This window comes from Phyllostomus discolor, chromosome 12, assembly GCF_004126475.2.
Source record: "Phyllostomus discolor isolate MPI-MPIP mPhyDis1 chromosome 12, mPhyDis1.pri.v3, whole genome shotgun sequence".
NCBI classification, from domain to species: Eukaryota; Metazoa; Chordata; class Mammalia; order Chiroptera; family Phyllostomidae; genus Phyllostomus; species Phyllostomus discolor.
This window is the reverse complement of record NC_040914.2, coordinates 32,911,306-32,933,446: the sequence shown is the minus strand read 5'-3', so window position 1 is coordinate 32,933,446 and position 22,141 is coordinate 32,911,306. Positions and strand designations below refer to the sequence as shown.

Sequence of the window (22,141 nt, the reverse complement as noted above, 5' to 3'; positions counted from 1 at the left end):
AAAATTGAATCATTGGGAGACACATCAGGCTCTATGAGCATAGTCCTGACAGCCGAGTTGACTGGTGAGGTCTCCTTCCCTGTACAGTGGGTCCCTTCCTACTTGTAGTATGTGTTCTGGTTTATAAACTGATGTAAATGATCCTATTGATGTAGATGAAAGAGCTAGAATGGCAGCTGTCTTTGGATTGTCTGAGACTTGAGGAGCCCCTCATGCCCAAGGCAGCTTCTCACTGCAGGAGAGGAGCCCAGAAATGATGAGCAGAGTGGTCAGCATTGTCAAAAAGAGCAGGCTGGAAAGGGTAAGAGGTGGACCAAGAAATTAGACAGCCCTGGCTGGTGTGGCTCAGTGGATTGAGTGCCAACCTGCGAACCAAAGGGTCGCTGGTTTGATTCCCAGTCAGGGCACATGCCTGGGTTGTGGGCCAGGTCCCCAGTGGGGGCCATGTGAGAGGCAACCACACACTGACGTTTCTCTCCCTCACTTTCTCCCACCCTACCCCTCTCTAAAAAAAAGCTAAATAAATTAAATCTTTTAAAAAATTAGACAATTCAGTACACTAGAGTTAAAATTAAGTATACTTTTCTCTTGTCTTAATAATACTTGTTTTTCGTCATTCTGAAACTATTTAATGATCACTGAAAAAAGTGTAAACACAGTAAAAAGTAAAAGACAACACCTCTAAAATATTTGAATTGTCTCAACCAAGAGGAGCCTAAAGAAACACGACTACCGAACACAGTATGTGTGTTAATTTGCAAAAGGAAAGGGATTAAAACTGAGGAAACCTGAATTATGTACGGACTGTTGTCAATGACAAGGAATACATACGCAGGTTGGAAAGCCCCTTTTCCAGGTGCAACTACAACTGTCATATTTGGTACAATTCTAAGAGCCACCGCTACCGTAGAGATGTAAGTCTGTATCAGACCTTATTCTAAGTATGTATGTTAACTCATTTAATTCTCAAATCATTGACTAAGATAAAATTCTGCCACATTTTACAGAGTAACAAAGTAAAACAAAGAAAGTGAACTTGCCCAAGGGAACATTACTGTCCAGGGTCAAAGCTAGAATTCGAGTCAATAGAGTCTGAGTCCAAAGGCATGTTTTGGGGGCGGCATAGTCTAACATCCTTCCTATGGGACTGCCCATGAATATGTAAGGACGAACTATTAGAAACTGCAATTTTCACAGTCAAACACTGTTAAATGTCAATAATTTACATGGCTCAGCCTAATATTTCCTTCTTTACATCAGTTGTATTATATTTTATTGTTTATATGTACATTAATTTTTACTTTATTTTTCCATCATCTTTTGTACCCACATACCCTCTTCCACATCTGCCCACCTTATACATTAATTTATTTAGTCTACCCAACTTCCACGACGCACATTATATAGTTTCCAACATTTTGCTGTAACCAAAGTCTGCACTGGTATGTCTTCACACTTGTTTGAGTAGAAGACCTTTGGGAACAGAGAGCATTGGCACAGGGGGGTAGAGAAAGGATTTGAGCTGTATTAGGGACCACTAATCCATCTCCACCTTAGTTCTTTGTTATGGGCAATTGAAAAAAGGGCAGAGATATGCAAAGCACTATGCAGATGGAGCTTCTGGATTCGGTCCTCAGCTTCCCCTTCTTAGCTTTGTTTTTTTTTTTTTCCGTGCTATACATATGCAGAAACTTTAGAGTTACCGAAGAGTCCATTGCATTTGTAGAGGGTCTTTTTAGGAAAGAAAATAATTTAATTAGTTGTCCTTTCGTGTTGTATGACGATACTATTCTTCCCAGGCCAGATATCATTGATTATTGGGGGAAAAAAACCCAATCATTTCAATGTACCCAAGTATGATAAAAATCTCATTTTATGTAGGGATTCAAGTTCATTTTTTTGTTGTTGTTCTACAGAATACGAACAGCCAATTTTGCCTATTTAATGATCTATTCGTTCTGTATTGGAGAGTTTAATTACATTGATATTTTTGGCGTAGCTTTCGATTTACCAAAAAAAAAAAAAATGTAGGAAGTGGGAAAAAGAGGGAAATCTCATCAAATTTGAACAATGCGCTATCTTTGTAGATTTGCGACTAGCCAGGGCCTCGCATCCTAGCATCCGTGCATTGACTGTGGTTTTGCATCAAGTGTGATTTTCCAAACCAACAGCTCTTCTGGGCCTGTAGCAAAATGTGATCACTGATTGTGGATCGGGACTCTTTGGTCAGTGGTACCCGCACACATTGGTTGTGAACCAAGAATCATTTTCTGAACATTTTACACACACGTTAAAATAGGGAGACACGATCATTAACCTGGGGCGGTGGTGGTGATCTCTGGAGCCCCATCCCCAGCCACCAGCGCCATGGGGAGCGGGAGACAGCACCCCACCGTTTTTCCAGTCTAGAAGGGCGCTGGCGCCCGCACTGCGGCAGGAACGCGGCACTGCGGCAATTTGCCGCGCAGGCGCAGATGGCAGTGGCGCGGGGTGGGGCGCATGCGCAGACAGAACTGGGGTGATTAGTTGGCGCTGCGGCGGCGGGGGCCAGCGCAGTCTGGAGCGGCCGCCGGCGATGCCTGACGTGGTGTGAGGAGCGGCAGGAGCGCGATGGAGCGGGCCAGGTCAGCGGTGGGGGCAGCTTCCCTCACCGTGCCTGGGGGACAATTGTAGTTACATCTAATACTCCAGGGTCGCAGAACCTGGAGCGTGTTGGAGATAAAGGGAACCTGGAACCTCAGAGCCTTTGTTCTTGAGAACCGCAAGGCACGCCTTAGGAGGCGCGGGACTCGGCTCTGTGTGCAGACTGTGCGCTATCCGCATCGTGGGGTGTTCTGGCCTGTCTGCGCCCTCCTGCCGCTTCCAATGCGGTCGTTAGCAGGGTGGCCCTTTGTCCTTGGGACCTGAGGCCATGATCGTGGGTGGGGGGGATTCACAGCGATGGCGGACGGCCTCGCTGCGTCAGGCGGGACGGTATGGCGAAGGGTGGGCGAGGGCGGCGGCGGTGGGGAGGGGGATATAGGGTGGGGCGTCCGTGGTGGTGTGAGGGGGCGGAGCGTGTGGTGTTAACAATGAAGTCGGTCGTGAGCGGTGGCCTCGTCAGTGGTTCGGGGATCTGCAGTGGACACCGTGGCGGTTTACGGAGAGCTCAAGGTTGACCACGGTGGCTGTGGTGGGAGTGGGAAGTGGAGAGACCGCCTTGGCGGTGGTGTGGGGAAGGGGGCGGCATGGCGAATGGGAATGTGGCCCGCGGTGTGGCCGAGGTGGCAGTCATTCGGCAGTACGGGGTGGGGGGGGGTTCGGTGCGGTGTTCGCCTCGTTGGTGGCGGCGGCGCCTGAGGGCAGGGCGGTGGCGACGGGGTCTGCAGGGGCGCATTCTGCAGTTCGTTGACGTCATTTGTAAGAAAGGGAATGTTCCATTGTCTGAGGAGTGGCTGTCGGGTTTAGTACGCTGTGGCTATTCTGTGCCCCACCCTTGGCTGAAGGGATGGCTGCATTAACGTTCACGCCCTTCGTTTTTGCTCTTTTGCATCCTTTGTTTTGTACAATTGAATATCTTGCTTTGTACTCTTGTGCAAGATAAAGTAGAGGGCTTGCAGCGCTTCCTAAACGTGTGGCGAGTATGTTCCAGTGTCGGGATGCGGCACTGGGGACCATGTCCTGCCCTCGTTCAAAATGAGGTGTGGCGGGCTGGCGCGGTCCAGGGTCTCAGCCCAGCCTTTGTGCAGCTCTCCCAAGATGGCCGCTGCCGCAGCGGTGCGGGGCGCGCAGGCGCGGGCAGGGGGCCGCCGCCCCCACAGCAGTGCCGCAGTGGGGGAGGGGCAGCGCGCGCCCCTGCGCGGCAAGAATGCTTGCCGCCATCGCCCCCTGGCGCAGTGCGGCCTGCGGAGGCGGGCCCGTGAGGGTGGCCGCCCCCTCCCCTCCTAGTCGCAGTGATGGAGGGTGTGGGGTCGGGTTGCGCAGGCGCAGTCGCTGCAGTGGGGCCCGCGCTGGGGAGGGGTGTGCGCAGCATATACCTGGAGGCGGCAGCAGCCACTCCCCTCACCTGTCTGTCACATACGCCGCCCCTGCCTAGTGGAGCTACAGTTGCGCGAGGGAGGGAGAAGGGGATTGCTTGCCCTGCAGCCACACAGCTGCCCCTCCCCACAATGGTTGGGGGAGAGCGGAAGGCGTGAGGCCCAGGCTTTGCGCAGGGGCGCCTTCTGCTTGTGGGGCCCGCCAGGGGAGAGGTGGGGCCTGGAGGCTAAGAAAAGGGAGGGTCATCCAGTGGTGCTAACGCAGCCGCCTCCATCACTGGTAGGAGCAACTTGAATCTCTTTTCAGACTCTTAAGAGTTTTTTTTATTTTTCATAGGTTTTGGGGGGGTTGTACTATATGAGCAAGCTAATTACTCTCTATTCAAAGCGGATTTAGTAACCCTTTAGGAAACTTTTTCTATAACCTTTTATAAATCCACTTTCCAGATTTTGAGATTGCACAAATGTGTCACCCTTAAGAGGGTTGAGTTTTTTAATTTGGGGGTATTTTGTTCATGTCACCTTTACACTGTAATATGAAATTGGGAACTGGGCCAAAGAAGAAGAGCAGAGGAGAAAATCAGAAAAGGGTACAGAAGGCTACAGGTTGGTGGTTGTACGTGCGATTCAGGAATTGATATTCATCCGTAATTGGATTTTTAAATTAATTGACTTGCTGGTTTTGAAGTTGGAGGTACTATGAAAACTTGGTGGAAAAGGATAATTAACGAAGTAAGTTCTGTTGAGTATTCCACCGTTTTGATTGGGGAGGTACATTTTTAAGGATTTAGTTGGGGTGGGGTTTTTCGTCCTTTTTTTTTTTTCCTGGATTTGCATGTGTTTCTCTTTATTTCCTCTTTTCTCATCCATCATACCCAAAATGTCTGGTTGTGCTCAGTGGGAACATAATTAAGACAAACATAAACCGAGATCTTGGAAAGATTTGTTTCAAAATTGTTTATTTGTGAGGAGATTGAAGAATAGCAGGACTGTGGAATCTTCTGGTGCTTCAGATTTGCGCCTTTTTTCTCTGGTTGCATTCTGGAGTCCCTTGCGCGCCCTGGGCCCTTTGGAGGCCAGCGGGCGGCGGGTCCGCCATTTTACCTTGTCCAAGGCGGGCGCGCTCTGGTTAAGTCTCGGGGGTTATCCTGCATTGTCTTGGTCTCCCTGGCCTGTCTGTTTTTATTTCAGAAATACTTTACCATATGTGGTTACACTGAACTCTGTGCCCCCTTCCATCTTCTTTAATGTGCATAGTTTAATTTTTCATAGGACGTCAAGGAATTTTCACTGTAATCTTTGACACTGAAAGCTGATAGTAATTATTTTTTTTCTATTTTATTGAATTTAGCGAGGTGATATTGGTTAATAGGGTATTTAGTTTTAGGAAAAACCCTTGACGTGAGAGTGGGAGCGCTTCCTCAGTATGGCGGGAACAGGGAGGATTAGATTTGATCTCCTGTCTTCAATGTGCAATTAGGGTTCCATTGTGTCCCCTCTACTTGGTGGCCCAGGGCGAAGCAGCCTGAGTAAGTGTGGCTGAGCTTCTCTTACTGATCAGTAAGATTGGCGGGGAAGGTCCTTTGTCTTCTGGTTCATGGATGCTGCTGGCCCAGATTCTTCTGCGCGATTCCACGTGCTTTGTTTTGGAAAAATTGATTTTCTCATGTTTGCAGGAGAATGTACAGACTGGGGTTAGCTCACGTTGCCTTTTTCTTTTTCATTTTTTAAAAGATTTTTACTTTTAGAGTGGGGGCGGGAGGGAGGGGGAAGGGAGGGAAAATGGGAGGGAAACATCGGTGTGGTTGCCTCTCGCCCGCCCCCTACTGGGGACTTGGCTCCATCACAGGCCAGCACGCAATCCCACTGAGTCAACACAAGCCAGGGCTCAGTGGATTGGAATTTTGAGATTTTAGTAGTTGAATATTAAGGGTTTTTTTTTGGGGGGGGGTTGTAAGGGATATTAAATATTTGGTAGACTATTAGACAATAAGGAAAACCATTGTGTGATCTTATAACTTTGCTATTTGGTGTATTGCCAGATTAGTTTTCTTAATGAAGTGATTTTGAAACAATGTTATGTATATGAAAAAATTTTTTTCCCTTTAAATGCTTAATTTTCTGAAATGTTGGTTTTCGTGTAGTGAATGCAATCAAGATTATAAATGTGTATGTATTTAGAACACATTTCAATATTTTTTTAAAAGAAACTACTCATAGGTATTGAATGTAACTTTTAAAAAGTAGGTTAAAATTGATTTTTTTATACTCTGATTCCTTTTTCTTAGTTGAATGCAGACCTCTGCATACTGAGCAACTGATACGAATGCATAAAGGAACTGAAGATATTTTTGGAAATGGTGTTGTCAGTTACAGTTTGAATCATAACAGTGGCCTCTGACAGCAGTGGTCCATGATAGTCCATTTTTATTGTTTTAATGTAATATATTAAAAAGTATGTGAAGTGGGCAAAAGTAGGTTACAGTTCCTTACAGTTCCGAGTACCTGAAACAATTTATTTTCTTGTATTATTTATTTGTATTACAACTGAACATGTGCTTTTGCCCACCCTGTATTTGAAACTGTTGTATGAATCAGTCCTTTCTTCCTCTTATGGCTGAGTGACTTCCCATGGGTGGGTATACCATACCACACTTTGTTTATTAATCAGTTCACGTTCTTAGGGTTATTTCCATGTTTGGCCATCATGAATAATACTGCTAGGCACATTCACATTCAGGTGTAAATTTTTTATTTCATCCCATCTAGTAGGTGTGGAGTCAGTGGGTTAAATATTAACTACCCAATCAACATTTCAGTTTACATTCCCACTCGCAATTGCTCCATTTCTTCTTCCTGAGGTGTGAAGTGGCATATTTTTGTAGTTTTGATTGGCATTTGTCCAATGACTACGCTCTGGAGCATCTTTTTGTGTTGATGGAAATTTGTACACCTCTTGGAAAGCAGTCTGTGCAAGTCCTTTACCTTTTTTAAGTTGAGTTTTGTTGTAAATACATATTTAGGGTACTAGATTTTCATCAGCTCTATTAACTGCAAATATTTTCTAACATTCTGTTTTTTTCCCCACTTAATAGTGTCCTTTGAAGCAGAGTCTTTGTTTTTACTTTTGGTAAAATCTAGTTAACAAATTTAACAGGTATCATGAGTAAGGAACCATTTTCTAAAAGAAAATACTTAAAAATATGATTGCGCATGATTTTTTAAATTTTCTTTATTGCTTGATTAGACCGTTACAGTTTTTTAAGCAATAATACAATTTATTTGGGGTTATTGGCAATCTGGGTTACTTTGCGCAATCTACCAAGAATTTTAAAAATAATTTAAAACCTGCGTTCTACCTTTCTTGACTTTTGTAAAATGCCTTGTCTTCTGTCTTTCTGAATTAGCATCTTTAACGTTTCACAAGGGGCTCCTGGGTTTCTGGCGGGAATGGCTCAGGGGGCGGACTCCCGCCCAGGCCTCTGGGGCAGCCATTTTGTGAGCCGCTCGCGCTTCCTAACATGGCGCCAGCTGGGATTTCCTTCTTTGATTTTTTTTTTCTTACACATCCCTTTTATTTATTTTATTTTTACCTTTTTTATTTTTTTGCAAATCCTAAGAAAGCGATTGCACAGAAGATTGCTTAAGTAGATGTTTTGTAATTTAAACTTGATCCTTTATTCAACTATATAAAAATTTAATGTTTTAAAAATTATTTTTCCCAACAATTTAGCTATTGTTTCCACAGGTACTTAGGTGTGTGTAGTACTTCTGTATATTTATATTTATATTTACATCTACATGTGAATAAAAGCAAAATGTTATTTTATTTTTGCTTAATTTTCTTATTTTTCTCCTAGGTTTTTTGTTAAGGGACTTCTAATGGAGGGGGAACTGGTCTTAGCATAGAACCTGGGTACTGGAAGACAAAGACGTGCTAATATTTTAACTTACCTTGTTTTTTCCAGTTTCCTTGAGAACTAATTGACAAATATCACTGTACCTTGCTTTAATTAGATTATGGATGATTAAAAAAAAACTCGGTTGTGTCAAATCAGCTATAAATATGAACTTCAAATAAATTGTAGTTTCATAAACTGATGAATCGTATCAAACAAATCCCTTTTTCTGCTCCAGGGACCGCTTACACTTGAGAAGGACCACGGAACAGCACATACCTGAGGTGGAAGTCCAGGTCAAACGGAGGAGGACGGCCTCCCTGAGCAACCAAGAGTGAGTGCCATCTGGGTTGAGAACCACTTCCCATCCAAGTCCTTCCTCATTTCAGAACAAAGTACCCCCCTCAGTGAGGGGCCAGGATGCATGCATGTGATACAGAAGATGTAGCGTTAAAACCAGTGAAATTCTCCTTAACTGTGTTGTCCTAAGTTCTTATTAAAGTTTTAGGAAAATGTATTTTATTTTTTACACACATGTGTAGGTAGGTTCTATCTTTATACAATTACGTATGCAACATATAGTAAAGTCTGCTTTATTATTTATGTTAATATGTGTATTACTATTTACTAAGTAACTGCATATAAAATGTTCTGTTAGTTTATGTATGCATGCTTGCTCTGCAATATTGAGACTATTTTGGTTAGTACGTTTATCCACTTAAAAATATTAAATATATAAATATTTCCTCCTTTATGTAGTATATACAAGGTTTTTCCAGAAAAAGCCCAACCATTGTTAACATGAGCACTGTTTGCGCAACATTGGTGCAACTTGGCAGCCAAGGAGAGTGGAATGGAATGCACATGGGTGAACAATGGTGACTTACTCCACTAGTCAGTGGGGGTGGTACATGCAGCTCAGTGAGCATGCGTACTGTGTGGCTGTCACATTCAAAATGGCTGAGTAAGGAGAGCAACAAGTCTGCATCAGATTTTGCATTAAGTTTGAACATTGCTCTGTGAAAACTATTTGGATGATTCAGAAAGCTTTTGGGGCTGATGCAGTGAGTGCAGCATAAATAAGGGGAGCACACATTTCAGAGAGGGTCAAGAATCTGTTGAAAGTAATCCATGTTCTGGGAGGCCCGCAGCAAGAACATTTGAGAATGTTCAAAGTGACTTGATTCAAAGTGACCTGAATGACTTGATTCAAATTGCTACTAATGAACCATATTTCCTCAAGAAGGTCATAACTGGAGGTGAAGGTGGGTTTATGGCCATGATCTGGAAACAAAGGCCCAGTCATCCTAATGTAAGTCTAAGTCACTTGGTTCTCCATGCCCAAAGAAGGCGTGGCAAAGTTGCAGTAAGACCATGTTAACTGGTTTTTGATTGGGTGGGTGTTGTGCATTATTATTAGTATATTTCTTCAGGCCAAACAATAAGAGGTACTACCCTCAATGTTCTTAATTGGTTGGGAGATTGAATGTAATCAAAACGCTGCAGCTACGGACAACTGGTGATTGGCAGCTTCATCACAACGTGCCCACTCAAGCATTGTGACTAGTGCAGAGATTTTTGGTGAAACATCAAATCATGCAGGTGACTCAGCCCCCCCCCCCAATGGCCTAGATTGGCACCATGCATCTTTGGCTTTTCCCAAAGCTGCAGTCACCTTTGAAAGGGAAGACATTTGAGACTGTTGATGAAATTCAGAAAAATACGATGGGGCAGGTAATGGCGATTCCAGCACGGGGTTTCAGAGTGTTTCCAACAGTGGAAGAGATGCTGGGAGAAGTGTGTGAGGTTCCAAGATGCCTACCTTGAAAGAGTCTGAGGGGTCATTGTCCTGTGTGCAGTGTTTTTTTTTTTTTTTTTTGTAGCTTGTATCTTCCATGTAATATTTTTCATATTACATGGCTGCATACTTTCTGGAAACACACACACTATAATGTTTAGAATTTCAGAAGGGATGTTTTAATTGAAACCATGTGAAGTTTTAATGATACATATAGAGTGTACATTAAAGAATTTTGTCAACCTAGCAAATCGTAACAGTAGCTAGCTTTTTTTTTTTCTTAAAGTCCCTGTAAAATGTAATTTTGAGAGGTAACAAGGGAGTATCTACTTAAAGTTTCCAGCAGTCTGTTCCATCCCCTGGTGATTCTCAGGTAGTTTGACCTGTGTCCTCTCACACCTTTTCCTCTGCGTTTCTGCGCACACCCCTGCACCAGCACTGGTCCCCCCAGACACACGGGGAGCATTTGTGATTGTTTCCATCTAGAGACTTGTACATATGAGGCTTGTTTAACTGTGCCTTGGGTCTTTGGAAGTCAGTGCATATAAATCCTCCTTATTTTACAAATTGCAGGGTATGGGTGGTGTAATAACATAATTGGTAAGTATAATTATCTTAGATTTTTATTTTTATTAGCTGTTAAAAACAACAAAGATAAGAGACGTCCATCTGAAATTTGCTAATATTTGCATCTTCAAATCTTGAAAGTTTTTAAGTGATGAAAATTACGTTAACTATCGTGTCTTATTTTATTTGCCCATATATGAAGACTTAGAATATTTATTTCCACAATTTTTTTTCTTTTTTCTTTCAACTTGTTTCCTGTGACAGGATACAAGACTAACACCCAGTTTGCTTGAGTTTTAAAAGGACAGTTCCTTTGCCCCACTTGAATGGCCAATTAAAGACACAAGTCCAGTTGGCAAAGTGAAAAGGGGGTATATTTGCACATTTTAAATTACCAATGAGACTAAAGATTGCCCCGTTCTGTGTTTACCTTATTTACATTTGAGTGTATTCTCCATATTTTCATTTTAGAAATTTGAGTGTTTTTATGAATGAATATTTTACAAAATTTATTATAATAGTATATTTGCCTATCTTTTTCATATGGTAATGTCTTCTAGTCTTCTGCAACTCAAGGGATTTTTAAGTATTTTATTTTCAGAGAAAGGGGAACATCAATGTGTGGTTGCCTCTCTCATGCACCCCCTACTGTGGGGACCCAGCCCACAACCCAGGCATGTGCCCTGACTGGGGATCAAAACTGCAACCTTTCAGTTTGCAGGCCGGCACTCAATCCATAGAGCCACACCAGCCAAGGCTGTAACTTTAGAGTTTTAAAAAATGCCAATGTCCCTAATCTCTACAAATACCTTGAGATAATTACTGTAGGAGAGGTATTGTAGGGAGGGTCCACTGGGGGAGATATTTTGTTAGTGGGTAAAGATCCCATCCTATTTGTTACATTTTGTTAGATCCTTCATACTATGCAGCTTCAGTGTGGACAGGTGATGTCATCACATCCTTTTTCAGCCTGTTTTAGGTATGGCCACTTTGTCCACGTGTGGGGAAACTTTGTTGTTTTCAAGAAATAACTTCATCTTCTTGATCTACAGTCTGCAGTATTAGATTCACATACAGGGTGCTGACTTGGAGGAGGATCTGAGGAGAGGTTTCAGTGGTGGAAGTAGTGTAAAGAGTAGTTACAGGAACAGATAAGGAGCGTGTTGAAGTTCTCTAAGCTCTCCCTAATGGTGTGTATGCTCAGCATCCTCAGGATTGAGATACTTAGACTAATTATAGTCTGAGTGTGCATTTTCATCCTCATTCCTGTCTTTTCCCAAAACATAGGTACTAGGAATCTCAGTATTCCTGAGGAATTGCCTGGGTACCAGTTTGAAGACTAATATTATTATCCCATTCCAAAAACAAAGCAAAACTGAATTACCTATGTATATTGGTCTTTTTACTATTTGCCTGTTTCCTTTAATGTTGTTGTAATAGCATTTTCCCTCTAGTCTTTCGTAAAACCTCAGAGTTTTAAAAAGTGCCATCTCCCTTCCAGAATCTCCAAAAATATCTTGAGGTGGCTTAGAGATTGTTGAGGGGAGGGTATCTTATGGGGGAGGATATTTGTTAGTGGGTGAAGTTTCAATCATATTTGTTTTCTTAGAGCCTTTATCCTACATGGCATCAAAACAAAACCCAAAGCAATATGCAGACAAAAATAACCCCACAGACCAACAGTAATGCTAATAGAAGCTCATTGATAATTCCCTAGAGTTGATGGTATTCTGTCTGCCAATACATACAACACCCAATCATTTCTTACTCTTTGGGCCTGGGGAATGTTTTCCCTATTTCCCGACGTACTGTGAGTTTGAGAGAAATTGGAAATTGGGCTGGAGAGTTTTGTGACTCTATTTTATGCCCCCCTTCAAATGTCTTCCTAAGTGTATACTCTGCATTTTATAAAGTAAATGCTTTATGGAATGAGTCTTACTTTCTCAGTCTTATCCTCAGTCTTCAGTTGGGTTTCAGGTTAAACCCAGGAGGTATACTGCAATAAGAATTTCAAGAAGAAAGAAAATGGGGGGGGGGGCATGGAGGATACAGCACTGTTTAGAACCTTGTGGATTCTAAAGAGAGTTTCTATTTAGGAATGAAAGGGTTAGAACTGAGATTGCCCAAGCAAAGATTTAATGGTTCAGCAGTGGCAAGGGGAAAGTTGAAAGGCATGAGCAATACCTTTCTGTCTGACTCTTCCTTCCTAGAGTAGGTTAGGTGCAGGCTTAGATTTGACCCGAAGAGCACAGTCCCTGCAGAGGAGGATCCACAGTTTCAGGCCCCTCCCTTCTAAGGAGCTCAGGCTCGGCCCCAGCCCTAGAACTTCTTGATTGGTCTTTGGGTACTGGAAAACTCCTTTCCTCATCTGTTTACATTAACTCAGGTGTGATTGCGGCCGCCATGAATAACAAAGACTCCCATCAGTAGGACCACAGCCCTTGCTAGGATTAAGACTTGCTCCAGATGAGGAGATCAGAAAGGAAGTGGTGGGGGTGGGGCTACTGATAGTACTTCCGCAGGAAAAGCTCCTGGTTTTTTTTCTACTTGGTTGGTAGTATCCCTGAGATGGGTAAGTATCCCTTGGTTTCCTGTGTGCAGAGACTCCCATTTTCTGTTCTAGTGTCTGTATAAGGTGATGCCGTGCTTGGACCCTGACGGGAGATCCCCTTACATGTAAGGGTCTCGGCTTGCTTTTAGGGTTACCTGTGTGAGCGAGCGCCTTTCATGCATTTGTGTTGTGCTCTTGTGACAGGTGTCAGCTGTACCCGAGGCGATCCCAGCAGCAGCAGCAGCAGCAGCAAGTACCTGTGGTGGACTTCCAGGCGGAACTGAGGCAGGCTTTCCTAGCTGAGACACCCAGAGGTGGTTAAAGCAATCTTGGGACATCCCAGGTAGCTTATTCCAAGCGAAAACCCAGGTTAGAGCTGATGCAGCCATGATCAGGAGTACAGAAATCCTTAAGAATAGGGTTTTGGGAGGTAAAAACAAACTTCTTTAAAAGCCTCATGCCATAAACCCTTCTCAGGAAGTCTGTAACGGTGACAGCAGGACCTTAGTGCTCTTGCACTGACACCTTCGTCATGTTTCTGTATTCCATCTCATTGTGCTGCATGCCTTCTGGGTAGTTTTCATATTTAATTTATATTGATTTCAACTTGATACGAAAAAATCACTATGAATGGCTGCTAAATACCCTGCTAATGAATGTTTTAGAATTTGCTTTGGTAAGACACTTGATTTTTTCTGCTGATAGCAGAAAATTGCATTGCATGAAACAGTTATTTCCTCAGATGTCCACATGCGCAAATAAATCAAATACCAACGCATGATACGTTTTCTAAATTTATACAAAGTATTATTTATTTTAGTCCATCTTTATTGCCTTGAAAAGTGGAGTGCCAGATAAAAGCACTTTGTCCGTCCTATGTTACTGTAACTTAGGCCTTCTGAGTTACAAGTTCACATCACATTCATTAGCAAATAAAAAGCTAAATATTTTCCCATGCTTATTTACTAATTATTCCTTTTTGGTGTGTCTTTTTCTCACTTTTTGTTTTCATCACTGTATTTCAATCAGCTGACAATGTAATAAAGACTTGATGATTTTTCACTGTGCTGTAGATTTATTTGCAGTCTGTCTTTGTGTTGCTTACATTTTGTAGGAAAAAGCTATTTATATTTAGATTCTGATTTAATGGTTTGTTTTTCCTTTGTGACTTGAAATTTTAAGATGGGAATGACCTCAATCCAAAGGGGTTAAAAATATGCTTTCAGAAACTGAGACAGAGAGGAAAGGGTGTTAGGGCTCAGTTTACTTCTTTCTGTGTGTTCTTAAATGTTTCTCAATGCAAGTCAGCTGGTCCTGTTTATGGCCACCATTTTGAGTTGGAAAACAAAAGAAATTTTTAAAGAAAAACCCACCCCTGCTAAATTCTTTTTCTAGCATACTTCAGTGATTGCCTAGACTTGAGTATAAGAGTGGGACTGATTTCAATGGAATCTGTTCATAGCCCCAATTTATTCCAGGAGAAGGGATGCTCTTAAATGCCTAAGTGTTCACAAGTTTTTTAACAGTCATTTTTTTGGTTCCTTAATACAGGCCACGTACTCTCCTAAGTCCCGAAGTATAATGTTACTTAAATCATACCTTATGCAAGTAGGACTGTGTCATTTCTGATTCTCAAATCTAGTTTTATGTTGTAAAGGGTAGTAGTTGCTAGGATTATTTCAGAGCAGGGAGCTAAAGATCTGACCACTCACTGCCAGATCTTGTCAATAAAAGTTGACTGGCACACAGCTATGCCCATGGATCTGCATATGGTCGATGGCTGTATTGATAGTACAGTGACAGGTTGAGTGGCACACAACCTGAAACACTGCCTTTTAAAAGGAAAGTTAGCTGATCTGTCTTTAGAAAAACCCATGCAAAGATGAGAACACCCAGGTGAAGCCATTGGGGGGTGGTCAAGAAAGGGATTAGCATTCCAGGGCAGAGAACCAGGGGTTTATGGGAAAAGGGTCAGGTCTGGGAATCACATTTAAGTCAGGTAGACATGTAGATAGGTAGTTTTGAAAGACAATTTTGACAGTTGAATAGTTTTTTCATTATTAAAATCAAAAGCCTGGTAGTGATAGCAGAAAAAAGTGGAAAAAAATAAGACAAAAACTACCAATGCTTCAACAACAGCATGAAGGAGTTTTTTTTTTTTTTCTATTTTTTTTTTGATAGGAGAATGTTGTGTAGTTGGACTCTTTTAAACTAGTTTATTTTCTATTCTACTTTAGTGTTAATGATTTCATTTTATTTATTACATAGTCCTTGTAACTTATTTATAATGAATAGATGATAGACCATGATTTACATTGCTCCTGTTATTTGTTTTTTTTTTGTTTTTTTTCCCTAGTGTGCTAAGCTGTGGAAAATGTATTATACTCTTAAGACGTATTTGCTACCTCACAGTAGAGTAAGGATGCGTGCATTTGTGCTGCGAGTATGAATGTTACTATGACTAAAGTGTTCTGTTCCTGTGGCTTTCTAGCAGCATCATAAAGCACCATGGATTGTCATCAAGGGTTACCAGAAAGCTAGTTACTCAGAACCACGTTTGGTATCTTGATTACTATTGTTTTTGATGAATAAACTGATCCACAAAAGCATAAAATTTGTAGTTTTAACCGACATTGCTTTGTGGATGAATATTTTCCATGTGCTTATATTTTTCTTTGGTTACTTTTAAACTCTTGCATCTTTTTTTGGTGGAGATTCTGGTATTTTACTTAATTTTAGTTAAGCACTAGTGTATAACCTTTTTTCCACGATGTCCCATGTGTATTGGCCAAGTCTGACCATGTTATTCTCTGACTTAAAAGAGCTTTAATTTTTTATGCATTGTAATCACTTGAAGGTCCACACTGTCCAGAAATTGGAGAACTTGAGTGAGGGATTGCAGCATGTCTGAGCCAGGGACTTGGGGTCATTGATTTGCCCTGTGCCCCGTGATGTACAGGTCTTTACAGGTCCTGAGTGGAACTGCGTAATACAGACGTGCAGTACGATGTCCTTGCTTCCCTTGTCCTTTCCCTCACGAGTCACTCTGTGCTCCTTTGCTGTCGAGGTCAAGTTGACCATTCTACATTGTGACTTACTTTCACAATACATGGATTTCAGGACCAAGGTGAGCTAAATTTAGGGATGAGAGGTAACTTAAATTTTAAGTTGGTCTCATTAAAGAAAGTCCTTATTTTTTTAACTTCCAGTCAGCCCCTCTTCTCTGTTTATACTCCCTGGGTCTTCATGGATTGCTGAAGACCCTAAATCTTAATAGATACAATGTTATGAGAGTGGAAATGGCTAAGCATTCACACGTAGACCCTGCTTAGGGAGATTCTTGTCAAAATCGAGAACATCAAAATCATGGGCCTTAAGTTCACTATTGTGAAGTTGTGTCAGTAACTGCATTTATGCTAGGGTTTACTCCGCTGATTTCACCAGGTCTTTACATAATTTTATTTTCAACAAACACTGCATACCAGACATGGGCAATACCTGTGATGTCACCCCTGTGTGTCTGAGGATGCAAGCAGGGTAGACAGGACAAGAGGGGCTCTGCATGGCAGAGCACTGTGGACAAACTGTTGAGGGCGGATGGACAGTGATCTTCAGCCAACACTGCATGCAGGAGGCGGACAGTTTGCATGTGGACAACCAAGGTTGGGATTTTGCTTTTTAGCCAGTTTTGATGCACTTAAAGTTTCCATAGAAATGTATCTAACTGAATCAAATTTTGGTAGCTAAGGGAAACATCCCTTCTACATCTTAGCACACCCTTACTGAATTACTTGTCATGCCATGGTTACTCTTTTGAACAGTGTGAGTTTGTTCCACATGGAAAACTGTTGTCCTCAACATGTTTTTACTTTATTTTGATGTTCTGGTTCATAACCACCATTTAAATGATACCATTTTCTCATGTCCTGAAATTGATGATTCAGTATTAACAAGTTTATTTTGCTGCTTGGATATTTCCTCTTAAGTGGGCATCTTAATGAAATGCTTGTTAAATGCAGTATTCTATCTGACTTTGTTTATGGTATTTAGCTACTTATGGGCATAAGGCCAAATGATCATTCAAAAGTAATATAATTTGAGTTTTCTTTTGTATTGACTAGTAATTAATCTGAGTCCCTGGGCAAGTTTGGGCTTGATTTGGTTGCCATACTTAATAGCTACCTTTTTTAGTATATTGGGGACATGATGACATTGTTATACTGCATGCAAGAAAGTTGCCCATGTATCCATATAAGCATACCATAGTTGCATGAACCCTTCCAACAAAGGAAGTATTAAACCCTCACTTGAGGAAGCATTGGGTTCTCAGGGAAAGACCGACTACCTGGAAGTATTTTGAAGGGAATTGGCTGGGGAGGGGGAACAACAAGGTTGCAAACGGTGGTTCAGTCAAGAAGTTAAAATTTGCTCTAGTCAGGGATGAATTCAGAGGGTGAAACTTAAGGACATCAGACTGTTGAACTTGACATACTTGGTATAAACTCGGGACCAGAGAATGAAGTACTGTTATGAACAAGGATAAAAGAAAAGTCATCCATTTTAGAATGGAAAAAGATTGGAAAGATCTGTAAAGAAACATGGGTGGGTGTGGGTGAAAAGATGAAGGGGGGGGGGAGATAGTTAATAGTGTGGTAAGAATGCACAGTGAGAGATGATTGCTAGAATTAGTGTGGAGAACCCATAGTAAAGTATAAAAAATGTCATCATTTAATTGGATACCTGGAATTAATATGTATCAGATATACTTTTAAAGGAAGAAGAAAACTTCATAAATCTGAGGTGCATAAAATGGGGGAGCCAAGGTGAGAGAAGCATGAAATCGAGGTTTTTGCAGTGCATGGGAGAATGGGGCTGGTTTTCAGTGTCTGTTAGTGATTTTCATGCCAAATAGCTTGCAGTGCAGCTGGACCATGCTTTCCTCTGCAGGCTCCACCTACTGTTGGAAGCTTCTGCCCCAGCTTGCATTGTGTTTGTTGCAGAACCCGCGTCATACCTTTATCTATAGCCTTCCCTTAGGTCCTAAGGATCCTGAATCTTTACTGTGGATATTGGATTTGGTGAAACAGCAATCATGGTAAGATATGTATTGGCGGGGGAGGGGAGAAAATACCGAATGGGCCCAACACAGTGGTTGACAGATCAAAGGGTGATAAGGTATTAGAGATAGTTTAATCAATAGGGAAGGTGTTCAATTGGTAGAAAAGTTATCTCACAGTGTGGACCAACAACTGGAGAAGGGCAGTGTCATGTCATTGAAAAAAGGATAAAAAGGCTTGGAAACCATCTTGAGTTTTTGGTCCTGATGACTGTAGTAAGGAGCCTTCTGCAGATGGGGCACTGACTGGTCTTCAGTTGGGAACAGGAGACAAAGCCTACTTTGCAAGTGGAGGGGTTTGATGAGAACAAAGGAAAGCAGTCTGAGAAACATAGCATCCTGATCAGTGGGCTTCAAGTTCAGCTCATCTAGTAACATGTATTCTCCACAAGGATATCCCAAAGGGGCGGAAATCAGTTCTCGACAAGAGGAAAGAATCTTAGATACCACGTTTTTTCTTTTTTGGTCTTCCAAAGAGTCACAGGATGTAAATATAGATGCATGAGGGGGAAGGGGAAACTGAACCTGGATTGGCATAGGAGGTGGGAAGGGTTGGGAAGTGGCTGCAGGCCAGCTGGTGACGACTCTCCCTCCTTGCAGACTGTGGGAAAGAGCAGCAAGATGCTGCAGCACATCGACTACAGGATGAGGTGCATCCTGCAAGATGGCCGGATCTTCATCGGCACCTTTAAGGCTTTTGACAAGCATATGAACTTGATCCTCTGTGATTGCGATGAGTTCAGGAAGATCAAGTAAGACCACCTTGGGGTTGGGTGGTAATGGGAGGTGAGGGACACTAAGAACATCAGCTTTCCTTAGTCAAATTGAGAAGTCTGTAATGTCCACTTTGTCCTTTCCTTCCCTTTTTTATTTCCTGTTACTCTCCTTCCTGCACAAGACAGATCATTTCAGAAACTCTCAGATGCTGCATGCTTCAATGTTCTTTAAATAACCTACCTTTTTACTGACAAAAAAACCTGTCATGTGGATCAGTACTGAAGGCATTTGGCCATACCTCTGGACAGTCTTAATTTCTCTTCATTTTTCTCACTACACTGTAAGGATAATGCCGCCTAAGTAGTGCTTTAGGTGGTAGATGTCTTACTCTCTGTCTTTATCTTTACTCTCTGGTGGTACCTACTGGAGTTTTAATGAGGGACACTGTTACCTAGGTTGTATGTTAGAGGCCTTATGGCATGCTGGCACACAGGGTGGGGCAGCCGAGTTTACAGTCGTGAGGATGCAAAAAATTATTATACTGCTATTACTGTATTTGTCATATGAACAACTGTACACCTATTTTTGCCTCACCCTGTGCTATTTCTACTGACAGATGAAGACACTGGAATCAGGGTTTTTTCAAAAATTTCCCATGGTTAAATAATAAAGTCATTAGTCCAGGAATACACAGCTGTCTGTTATTCAAAATTGTTCATTATATTTTTACCATTTGGTGTTCATTATTAGTGTTGCCCTCTCATTTTAGCTCCCATCAAGATTGCATATGAAGTTAAAACATTTCAAAACTTTTATTTCCCATCTTAACATGAAAACCGAGGTTTCAGATTGCCCGCTCTCAAAATACAACTGAAAAGTTGTATTGTGGCCAAATCATTTGCATCTTTCATAATGAAGAAGTTAGCTCTTGCGTAGTATAACGTTGAGGGGACATTCTGTCAGTTCAAGAGCTTTAGCAGTCACCCTTCTATATCATTTGAGTCTGTTGATGTGTTTTGTTTTGACACAGCTTTTTGAATATCACCATCTTTGCATATTGTCTGAATTGGTGTTTAATGGTCTACAAATAACTTGAGTGAGTGTGTGGTCCCTAAATTTCCATACTAACAATTTACTTTTGATTTTCAGGCCAAAGAATGCGAAGCAGCCAGAGCGTGAAGAGAAGCGGGTCTTGGGTCTGGTGCTGCTGCGTGGGGAGAACTTGGTTTCCATGACAGTGGAGGGACCTCCCCCCAAAGATGTAAGGAAGCTACAGAGCAGGGCAAACATGACTATAGGGGACAGGAGAGCACAGTAGAGGCACAAGACCCTGCTCCTTGTCAAGGGCAGTGTGCCCAGCAGCTGCTGCCAGCTCTGTCTGCTGGGGGAAATACATGGGGAGGAAGGGTTCCGAAGAGTTGCTCCGAGCTGGACACTCACCAGGGAAGGGAGGAGCGCCACTTTACTTTCTCTCGGCAGGGTCCTGCGATACATGTGGCACAGTGGTGGGGGTGAGGCCTTGAATCTGCAGGGTGCCTCCGTGGTGCACTTGTTCACATACTCTTTCAAGTTCAGAACTAACACGAGATCATGGTGTGGGAAAGGATGAGAAGGGTCTATCCTTCAGGGGTAACTGAAGGTGGCTGGTAACTTGCCTAAAGCATTTTTTTCAAGCCATCCTTTTTTGTGCTTTCAGACCGGCATTGCTCGTGTACCGCTGGCAGGAGCTGCAGGAGGCCCCGGGGTTGGCAGGGCCGCGGGCAGAGGAGTCCCAGCTGGTGTTCCGATTCCACAGGCTCCTGCGGGATTAGCAGGCCCAGTCCGAGGGGTAGGGGGACCCTCCCAGCAGGTGAGGAGGTGGACAGGCCAGAGGGCCCATCCTGTGTGGCTTGAGCCTCACGTGCTGTGCAGGGGACTGAGGACAAAGGCATGGGAAAGGGGGTAGAGTACAGCCACCTGGATGGGACTGACGCAGCGTGTTGGTGGATGCAGAGAAATGTGGGTGAACCGGAGGTGAGACAATGATGACTAGATTAAAATGGGCGTTTTCAGTTTAAAGGGGAATGTTAATGTGGTAAGACTTTTAATCTTAAAGTGAGAATAAGTGGAGAAGTACAGAACTGCTATGGTCGTTTCCTATCTAATAGGCCACGATCCACCGTTTGTTTTCTGTGTGTGAGTGATGTGAGGGTGTGCCTTACCTGTGCTGTCTGTCTCTCTGGCCATCCTCCTCAGGTAATGACTCCACAGGGACGAGGCACCGTTGCAGCTGCCGCTGTGGCGGCCACTGCCAGCATAGCTGGAGCCCCCACTCAGTACCCACCAGGTCGGGGGACTCCCCCCACCCCTGTGGGCCGGGCAACCCCCCCTCCAGGTAAGGAACTGATGAACAAGAAGCACACGAGTTTGGCTCTTAGAGGAGTGGGTCTGTGAACACATTGTAGCATCTTGCAATGATGACTAAAAATGTTCTAAGAAGGCCCTGCCTCAGTAGCTAACTAGGAGCTTAGGTCTCTTCCCATTTTGGATACTGGCTTTGACTGAAAAGACTTCAGACTTTTTTGAGTTGCAGATGGCTTACGTGGTGAATGGTCAAAGAGGAAGTTGGTCAGCTCTCTGCTGGGTGTCTGGGCCCATTTCATATTGTCTTGGGTTTAGGTCTCATCTTTCTCTGAGGTCTTCCTTTCTGCCTTTTCTTCCATAGGCATTATGGCTCCTCCACCTGGTATGAGACCACCCATGGGACCACCGATTGGGCTTCCGCCTGCTCGGGGGACCCCGATAGGCATGCCTCCTCCAGGGATGAGACCCCCCCCACCTGGAATCAGAGGTGAGTGGGTTCCCATGTGTCTGGCGGCGCCAGCCCGGTCCCTTGATACTCACATGCATTTTGACCTCGTGGAATTTTGCTCTTTATTTTCCAGGTCCACCTCCCCCAGGAATGCGTCCACCAAGACCCTAGGATACTGTTGGTCCTTAGTCACTCTTTGCCTGCACTGTGTCTTGTGAAACTGTGTAGAGTGTTTGTGAGCTTCTGTCCCCTCTGCAGCATTAATATTCGCTAATAAATGCATAGAGCAATTAAACTGTGAGGTACTGTTGTACATTTTCTTGTCTATTGGTTTCGTTGAGGTCACAGTGACACTACATGTGCTTTATTACGGATGAGGTAAAGCCTTCCAGGCAACTCATTTAAAGAAGTTTAACTCTTATGATAGAATGGTTGTGATAATTGTTTCAGCTTCCTAACATTTACTCTCCATTGAGTGGTGTTAGTTAATAACCTTGACACGTAAGGAACCATGGCCCAGGCAGTTAAGTGGTGCAGCTGAGACACGTGCCTGGGCTCCTCCACTTCGCAGTGCCAGACACACTGAAGGGAGGCTGCGAGGATGCCAAAGGTCTTGGGAGGGCGCGTGCAGAAGGAAGCTGTGGCGAGGAATCAATCAAACAAAGCATGTGGAACAGGAGGTACGG

General features: G+C 43.1%; 2 protein-coding genes, 1 long non-coding RNA gene and 1 other non-coding gene across 7 annotated transcripts; 3 read left to right on the top strand and 1 right to left on the bottom strand.

Moving 5' to 3' along the window:
- Nucleotides 1-2,509: 2,509 nt before the first annotated feature.
- On the top strand, nt 2,510-18,703 carry SNURF (SNRPN upstream reading frame). 4 transcript variants are annotated; one of them, XR_004900206.1, is made up of 5 exons: nt 2,510-2,624; nt 8,154-8,249; nt 13,036-13,174; nt 17,869-17,926; nt 18,548-18,703. XR_004900206.1 is itself a non-coding variant. In XM_036012890.1 (4 exons), exons 1-3 carry the CDS (start codon nt 2,611-2,613, stop codon nt 13,151-13,153), a joined length of 228 nt encoding a protein of 75 aa, XP_035868783.1. In that variant the 5' UTR covers nt 2,510-2,610; the 3' UTR covers nt 13,154-13,174; nt 17,779-17,914. The 4 variants fall into 4 exon arrangements, 2 of the variants coding, with proteins under 2 accessions (XP_035868783.1, XP_028359471.1); XR_004900205.1 differs by having other exon boundaries at nt 17,858-17,926; XM_036012890.1 differs by lacking the exon at nt 18,548-18,703 and having other exon boundaries at nt 17,779-17,914.
- Nucleotides 4,351-5,283, top strand: LOC118497686. The gene is made up of 2 exons (XR_004900210.1): nt 4,351-4,622; nt 4,711-5,283. It is a non-coding gene; the product is annotated as an uncharacterized LOC118497686 (long non-coding RNA).
- On the bottom strand, nt 10,527-10,654 carry LOC114489842. The gene has a single exon (XR_003683916.1). It is a non-coding gene; the product is annotated as a small nucleolar RNA SNORA27 (small nucleolar RNA).
- SNRPN (small nuclear ribonucleoprotein polypeptide N) lies at nt 17,789-21,756 on the top strand. The gene is made up of 7 exons (XM_028503669.2): nt 17,789-17,926; nt 18,548-18,699; nt 19,814-19,925; nt 20,361-20,513; nt 20,900-21,038; nt 21,369-21,494; nt 21,589-21,756. The coding sequence occupies exons 1-7, from the start codon at nt 17,924-17,926 to the stop codon at nt 21,624-21,626; spliced, it is 723 nt and encodes a 240-aa protein (XP_028359470.1). The 5' UTR covers nt 17,789-17,923; the 3' UTR covers nt 21,627-21,756.
- Nucleotides 21,757-22,141: the final 385 nt, after the last annotated feature.

Excerpts from the sequence above, each read along its gene's own strand:
- SNRPN (XM_028503669.2), top strand. Across the intron at positions 19,926-20,360 it reads AGGGACCTCCCCCCAAAGAT|ACCGGCATTGCTCGTGTACC; the intron begins GTAAGGAAGCTA and ends TTGTGCTTTCAG. Across the intron at positions 21,495-21,588 it reads CCCCCCACCTGGAATCAGAG|GTCCACCTCCCCCAGGAATG; the intron begins GTGAGTGGGTTC and ends TTTATTTTCCAG.
- SNURF (XM_036012890.1), top strand. Across the intron at positions 8,250-13,035 it reads GCCTCCCTGAGCAACCAAGA|GTGTCAGCTGTACCCGAGGC; the intron begins GTGAGTGCCATC and ends CTCTTGTGACAG.